General features: G+C 33.4%; 1 protein-coding gene across 1 annotated transcript in view; it reads left to right on the forward strand.

Annotated features, from left to right (window-relative positions):
- The window catches only part of LOC106462784 (5'-AMP-activated protein kinase subunit gamma-1-like), a 25295-nt gene that overhangs the window by 5082 nt on the left and 11505 nt on the right, over positions 1-8708 (forward strand). The window contains exons 5-7 of the mRNA XM_022390121.1: positions 1903-1950; positions 4996-5054; positions 5282-5327. Of these exons, the coding sequence (XP_022245829.1) occupies positions 1903-1950; positions 4996-5054; positions 5282-5327 (153 nt within the window). The remainder of the gene's footprint in view (positions 1-1902; positions 1951-4995; positions 5055-5281; positions 5328-8708) is intronic.

The raw sequence follows: 8708 nt of genomic DNA on the forward strand, positions 1-8708 counted from the left end.
CAACCTACCTCATTGGAATCTTGATTCAAAAGAAAGAAATGGCAGAAGGAATGCTAGAAAGGCTGAGAAAACCACTAGGGGGGGGGGGGGCATTCTGAGCTTCCGATTAGTTATTCATGTCATATATAGAAGTAAGTGTATATAAGGGAGAGTTTCCAAAAATGGAAAGAGGAGCGGGGTGACACTGTGTTTGATTTATTACGTTAGCAATATATTAGCAAATAGAAAAGAAAAACCTTCTTATTTTATATTCTAGCTTGTCAATATCTGTAATTTGAGTTCCTAATTTGTATGAAACTATAGACTTGGTATTTAGACATCACGAACATCTAATTTGAACCAGTGCTGCATTCAACATACCACATGACACACAAAAATCGATGTTCATCTGTTTTTTAATATTTACTTTTAAATTAACAAATTGAGTAATGTATAGTTCTAAAACTTGAATTATAATCTACAGTTTGGTACCAAACTTATTGACATAAGTTCATGAAATAGTAGTTCAATGAAATTTTGAATGTGAGTCAACAAACAAGATGACATGGTCTTTCACCTGTGACCTGTCTTAAAAGGGTTAAACAGAAAATTTAGTGTAGTAGTACCATTATCGTGTGTGTGTGGTGGTGGAATTATTAGACTGGGTTCACAGGGTAATAAAACAATAAAATATAAGTATAAACAATTGTATACTGTTACTACTTTTAAGCTATTTATGATTATTCTAGTTTTCTGTTACAAATTGAAGTTATATATCACTTTATTTTCATGGTGATTACAAGGTCAGTCAAATAGACCAACCCTGTATAGTTATTGTAAAGAAAGTAAAGTATAAACTTTTACTGAAAAAAAAACTTTGAAATTTATTTTGGAAGATTTTTAGAGATTATGCAGATGAAATTTGACAATTTTCAGATGAAAAAAGTATAAAAATATTTCATTAAAAATTCTTATTTTCTGTCTATAAAAGACTTGTAATGCTTACTGAAAGCTTGCAAAATTTTGTGATGATACACAAAACATGTTAAGTTATAGCATGGAAAACTTTAAAGGTCAATTTGGGGTCAAGATTTAGGTTGAATTGATAGTCCCTAGTGAGAGAGTTAGTGCTGTAAATGTTCAGTCATTTGTGGACAATTTGTTGTACATTTTACATTTCAAATAAAGTAGGAAAAAATTAAAGCTAATATTCTGATACATTTGTTCAATGGATTATGCCTGGTGGTTGTCTCGTAGTACAATGATGAATCGTGAATATTTTTTTAGTCTTGTGTATTGTTAACTTCTTCACTTGCCTGAAAATGAAAACCGTACCTTTTTTGATGGTTTGTTAGAAAAATATGAATCCTTCCATTTGAAAGACCTGAACACATTAAATTTCTTCTGAATCTATTCCTATTTACCCAAGTAGGTAAGAGAAGTGAGTACCTGTCACTCGTTTATAATTTTTTTTTTTCATTAAATTTATTATTGAGTAACTGAAGCAAAAAAAACAAACTAATTGAGATCTCTTTCATAAATAAGACAACAACAAAAAATGTCATTTGATTATTATTACTTAAATCATAGTGTGCACCACTGGTGGCTCACGACGTCCAACAGAAAATGTGCAAATTTACCACTGGTGGTGCACAATGTCGTGAATGTATTAAGGCTTGGCACAGAGCACTTGCTAAAAGTAATGCAACATGATATTTTTTTAATAAGGTGAATTTTTCCATGCAGATCAAAATAATCAAACTGTCTTCATATAAATAAGGTAGTTGCAGTGAGAAATATTCTTCTGTCATATTGGAATCAGATAGCAAATACACCACAACATTTTTAAGTTATTTTGCTAAGCAATACCAAAGTAATATATAAAAGTGAAACTAATCAAAGATCCCAACCATTTATTTCTAGGAGTCAGAGCTGCACCGCTTTGGGATAGCAGTCGGCAAGAATTTGTGGGTAAGTTTTGTTTTTTGGAAAATGAGCATAGAGAGAAGTATGCATGCACAATATGTAATTTATGATTTGTCTTTTCAGCTGCAGGGCATTTACACATCAAGTGCTTCACTTTTTATTATACAAGGGTAGTTTTTGTAATTGAGAATCCGTTCTGTATTGTGGGTTTTTACAATTGTAATATAGAAGACTTAGTCTCTTATTTGAGACTTGCACAACTTTTGAGTGATCAAACTTACAGCATTACTGATTAGTTACATTCTAGGTATCTAATGTGGTGTTCATTCCTAATGGTTAGATTGTCTGTTACAACTTCTTTAACTTGTGGTATCCTAGCTATGTGTTTAAAATACTAGCTCGATTTGCCAATGTCTTGTTACTAAGTTTATGGCCCGGCATGGCCAGGTGGTTAAGACGCTCGACTCGCAATCTGCGGGTCGCGGGTTCGCATCCCCATCCCACCAAACATGCTCGCCCTTTCAGCCGTGGGGGCGTTATAATGTGACGGTCAATCCCACTATTCGTTGGTAAAAGAGTAGCCCAAGAGTTGGCAGTGGGTGGTGATGAATAGCTGCCTTCCCTCTAGTCTTACACTGCTAAATTAGGGACGGCTAGCGCAGATAGCCCTCGTGTAGCTTTGCGCGAAATTCAAAACAAACAAACAAACTAAGTTTATAAATAAAGTAAATCATGCATATCCTGCTTCTTTATTATGAAAAGTATTGGGACCACATATTACCATTCTTCTTAATGTGTTTTACTACTGAAGTTTTACCTTAACAGAAAGTAGGCCCTGCCTTTGCCATTATTTACAACTTGGATTCTGTAACCAAAAGTATGTAGTTTCAGAGAAATACAATATTTAATTTTTGTTTTCTAATATTTTGTAAAAAAAATTTTTCATTCGTTATTTGATTTAGTTATTTTCATTCGGACTCTGAATAGTTCACCTGAGTTTCAGGTTAAGTATAAAAAATACTATTTGGTATTTTACAGTTTTCACATTTCACTTGCATAATCTTTAGAACCTCCTGTATGAATATTAAATTGTTTAAGGTAAATGTTTATATTTTATTCTACACTTTCTTTACCATATCATTAACTCTAGCTATTATCAACATACAGTGCAATGAAATGTTTAAATTTAAGGAATTTAAATATATACCTAGAGTTCAACTCTTCGTTGAATAATCTTAAAAGATCTTCTTTGGATCATATGCATAATTTGATGTCTTTACCTTTTCACTTAGTTTATTTTTGATATTTTATTTTCTTTTACAATTCTTTCTTTTTTTTTTTGTTGACACTTCAACAGATGCCTGTGGGCAATATGATATTATCTTTGGCAGAGATGGTTTAGCCTCTTAAAAAAAATTTTTGTTGAAGTCACTTAGTTAGGTAACATTTGTGGAGTGATACAATGCTTAAATATATTTGGAAAATCATTAAACCTTTCAAATATGAATTTTAAAACACAAATAGTACGTAATTAACTAAAGTATAAAGATAAGACCTAAATGCTATTTAACTCTATAGCAAACTAATACATATATGGCAATAAAAAAAAAATAAGCCAAGTGCTAGGTACGAGTATCTCCAACAATGTACTTGGCAATTTTATACCTTCGTAGTCAACAGTTGCATCACATAAGATTATACATAATGCATGAGAAATCTGCTCTTTCTATTGGTTATAAGCATGCCATTTAAGTCTAGAAAAGGTTGTTGCTTAGCAACAGAATAACTTGGAAAGTGAGCGTGGCTTGTATCAGAGGTGAGGATGATAAAAGCTTTTTCTTGCAATGTTTGCTGTTGTAATTTGAAACTGATGATTGAAATTTTATCTTGTATGGTTAGTAGTTTGTCTAGACTATCATAGGGGTACTGAGACTAAACCAAAATGGAAACCAAAGCTAAGATATTTTAACTGAATGCATGTCGCATGACAACAAAACTGAACTTTTAATTGTTTGTTTCAGAGGTTTCTTTCAAAATAAAAAGCATAACTTGGATAGTATAAAATTTTGAATTATAATGCATTTCATTAATGCTAATTTCATTAAAATACATTGGTAGTAAAGTGGCTTAATTAAATTTTGAATGTAACTCGGTGATTTTTTGTGTGTGTGTGCACCTGCATGTGCAGAAAGGAATTTAAAGTGTGCTAGAAGTCATGGGGTTAATATTTATCATCACTTGGTACATACATGGTGGAATGAGACTGCCACTCTTCTTGTGAAGCAGCTTCAATTGTAGTAAGATTTCTGTCTTTCTGGCAACATTCATATAGATTCATGTCAAGGAAAGTTTTGAAAATTGTCTCAAAAGCTATTGTATTCAATATGTTGTATACTAATTTATCATGCTGATATGGGCATGGTTCTTTCCGATGTATTCCGTCAATGTAGGCAGTGCAGCAATGCCAGAATGTCACAATATACTGAGGCAAAAACCAATTGAAATGGGACCAGTCTGTAATTCTGTCCATCCACAACCAAATAATTTTCTAGATTGCTGTTCAAATCAGACCTGTCCAACAAAAGCAAATAAGGAATAGTCTGATCCCTTGTCCTACATATTTTTTTTCTTGCATTTTTGTTTGCCCCCAGTTTTAGCACACCAGACATCATTCATGGTCACAATGTGTGGCTTATGGTCTGCAGTTCTGAAACTTTTGGTAACATAGTGCGTGTGTGTAAGTTTGTACTTCTTACACATTTTTGCAATTTATTTTATTAATACTCCTCTTATGCACACAGTATCTCATTATCCAGATTCCAACTATGGGTATTGTTTAATAGTAAAACCATCCTTATTTACAAGTGTTTAATGTATTTTAAGAAAAATTTAATTATGGCTGTTTATCAAAGTAACTAATCAAAAATATTTGAATCACTGTAATTGGTAATGCTATAACAGAGTAGTATTTGCATAGAAGTTTAACTACAGTGTTTTCTAATGGAAAATTTAAACAATATTAAAAAAAAAAAACAAATAGCATTGTTTTTTTTATTTTTTATTAAACTTTGATCTTTTTTTTTTTTTCAGGTATGTTAACAATAACTGATTTCATCCACATTCTCAGGACTTACTACAAGTCTCCCTTGGTGAGTTACTCAACAATTTATAATTTCTGGTTTTTATTAAATGAAAAGTGTTTAACTAAATAATTTGTTTTTATCATTTTGCCAACTTTCTTTGCTCATTCCATTTCTAGTGACATGTTTTTATTACATCTTGTTTTTTAAAAACATATTCCATCACAAGTTTTTCTTAGATATGACATAGTATTAAGTCTCCAAATAAGTTTTTATTTCATTCCTTGTTATAACAGGTGAAGATGGAGGAATTAGAAGAGCACAAATTAGAGACATGGAGAAGTATGTGCTATTTTGATTATATATATATTCAGTGAGAAAAATACACCATTAAAAATATATATATATATATATATATATATATAGTATTTTCTATCTTTTGTGTGGCAAAAAATCAAGTCTTACTAGTACAGAAAGAAAATATTTTACACTGCTTTTAAGTTGATATCTTTCTCAACCACCTTGTTCTTATTCCTCTTATGAGAAGTTTAGTGCTGAAGGCTGGCCCTAACTATTGTTTCTCCATTGACCTTGTTGACATTTGCAATGATTTGCTCTCCATTTTATTTCTATCATCAATAATTTGGATTTATAAAAACACTTGCAAACGCAGTATCATTATTTTTTGTTTTGAGAATTTGTAGTTCTACATTAGTTCTTGTCACGCACACAAATTTGGGGGTCCAGTGAGAAAATGGACAAAACACTTAATTTATAACCAGAGGAAATATACACTGAGTGGTCACAAGTAAATAGACACCTAATTTTTCGTCATTTAACTGGTTTATGCTAATTAATTTGTGTTCACAGAGCACTATATAAATGAAAATGGTCTGCACCTTAATTATCTTGTGCTACAACATCCCTAGAACTCCAGGTTCTCTCAAATTGTCAGATTTTGTTAGAGGAAGGATAGTTGGTCAAGCAGATGGTGGAATAAGTCAGCGGCAAATTTCGCAGAATTTGGGAATCCCTCTTTCGACAGTCAACAGAATCAGTCGTCCTGGTCCATCTGAGAGGACAAAAAGGGCTATCAAGAGGAGCACCGAAATGGTTCCCAGATTAACGACTGCAGAAGTGGCCAAAGTTGGTGGGATGAGCCCAAAATCTGTTCAACGGATTCTCCACAGATTGGGTTATCGTTGCAGAGCAGCTAGATGGAAGCCCTTATTAAGACCTGCCAACATAGTCAGACAAAAGAAGTGGGCAAGTGATATGATGACCAAGCCTCTGGACTTTTGGAAGACCGTATTGTTCTCAGACAAATCAAGATTCACTCAATTTTCGGACAGTGGAAGGATATGGGTCTGGAGAATGCCTCACCAAGAGTTTTGGCTGAACAGATTGCAGCCAACTGTGAAGCATGGTGGTTTCAGCGTGATGGTTTGGGGTGCTGTTTGGGTTGGTGGGAGCTCGAGCTTAGTGGAGTGTGTTGGCAACATAAATTTTGCAAAATACGTCGAAATATTGGAGGAAGGACTTTTGTCACTTTATTCCTCGGTTTTCGTGAACCATTTTCTTCCTGCCACTTTTGGGTGTTTCTAGCAGTGTGACACGGTGCTCCATCTTCCTGGAACAACGTTGTGTTCTTGTATCCAGAAGTTGCCCTGGCCCGAGCCAATCTCCTGACATGAACCCCGTCGAAAACCTCTGGGCCATACTCGACCGGCAAGTCAAGAAACAACCAAAAAAACCAACTTCGAAGAGCGATCTACTCCAAGTTTTGAAGCAAGAGTGGGCGAAAATCCCACAATCTAAAATTAACGAGATGATTCTCACGATGCCATAAAGGATCAACGAACTCCATGAAGCGAAAGGAAGATCTACTAGATATTAATTAAATTATAAATATATCAATTCGTGTGAATATGACTGAAAAAATTCATTTTTTCTGAAAGGGTGGTGTCTATTTACTTGTGACCACGCTGTGTACATATCGCTTGATAAGCTAAATTTCACTAGTCGCAAGTACGTTCACGAACAAGTACTCTGTAGCTTAATAAAGAATGCATTGCCAAGCTAAAGGACCCACCCCCCCCCCCTAAACTAAACTAAGCTAAACTTAAACCATTACAATGTTAAAATAACTCATATTTATGGCACTTGGAAATACTGAAGTTAACCACAATTTGTAAAGCAGGTTTTACGGGTTCATCTCTGCCTTGGAAATACTGAAGTTATCAACAACTTGTAAACAGTTTTTTACGGGTTCATCTCTAACTTGGGAATACTGAAGTTAATCACAACTTGTAAAGCAGTTTTTACGGGTTCATCTCTGCCTTGTAAATACTGAAGTTAACCATAACTTGTAAAGCAGTTTCTACTGGTTCATCTCTGACTTGGAAATACTGAAGTTAACCACAACTTGTAAAGCTGTTTTTATTGGTTCATCTCTGTTTTGGAAATACTGAAGCTAACCACAACTTGTAAAGCAGTTTTAACTGGTTCATCTCTGCCTTGGAAATACTTCTTACATCGTCGATCATGCATATTCAGATAGATATTCAGATATTATTACGCACTATTGTATTACAATGCAAGTGTCGTTGTAACAAGTTTTTTGAAAAAGTTTGTCATGTCAATCATAGACTATGTATTTGGACCAACTTTCCACTTGTGCGCAGATATTGGCTTCCAATATTAGTTTAACCAGTGACACGAAAGTCCATTAAGGTTAAGTTGAGGAATGAAATTACTATGATTCCAGTTTCTTTGGCGATCTTTATCATGGAAAAGATGTTGATTTTGGAGCCTTTATCAACTTCAGTCCTTGTTTATTGAGGTATAGTGAGCTTCATAACAATTGCCCTTTTTTTAAGTCAGAGGGTCCTCTTTCGTAACTATAGCCTCTATTTTGTGGATGAAGGTATTGCTCTTGAATGGACTGGTTTGTTGTTTCGGAGCCTATTGCTGTACTAAATACTTTTCTGTGCGTGTTTTTCTACTTTAACGAAGAAAGAAGCCAGGATTTTTTTGAAATACCATATTCTTTGGGTCTGCATTTGTTATCAATCTCTCTGTATAAATACGTGTCTTTAGGAAGGCTTTTTTATATTTCCCAATTTTAAATCTTCCCTTAATGGCATTGTTGAATTCGCTTTGAATCACCGCTCGCATCTGCAGCAACCCGCCACTATATTAGCATACATCATTTAAATATAGAGAAAATAAACCTCCTTAGTGCAAAACTATAGAAGAATATTAGGTACTTTCCCATAATACCCCCGAATTTTTAATAACTTTTCCGATACGCCCCCGCAATTTTAATAACTTTTAAATTATATAAAATATTAAAAATATAAAAAAACATATAAATATCCATTTTATTCATATAGTAAATGTCTATAATACATTTCTAAAAACATATTAATAAGAATTGTATTCATACAGTAAAAACTTACTATTTAAGGAAGCAGTACCAAATAGTACACACTACTATAGTATAAAAATAGCCTCTCACACTACCAGATCAGATCATAAAAACTTAGAAAATGGATGATGGACTATCTGTATTCTTATGTGAACCTTGGTCCATCGATTATTGAAGGTCAGTTGTCTGGTCATTAAAGTCCAAGATATTCTTCACGACACAAATACATTTAAAATTGGCGGGAATAGTGTATTTCTAAAAATAGCTATAATATAGAAATATAAAAGAACGTT

Source organism: Limulus polyphemus, unplaced genomic scaffold (assembly GCF_000517525.1).
Source record: "Limulus polyphemus unplaced genomic scaffold, Limulus_polyphemus-2.1.2 Scaffold1250, whole genome shotgun sequence".
Classification (NCBI taxonomy): domain Eukaryota; kingdom Metazoa; phylum Arthropoda; class Merostomata; order Xiphosura; family Limulidae; genus Limulus; species Limulus polyphemus.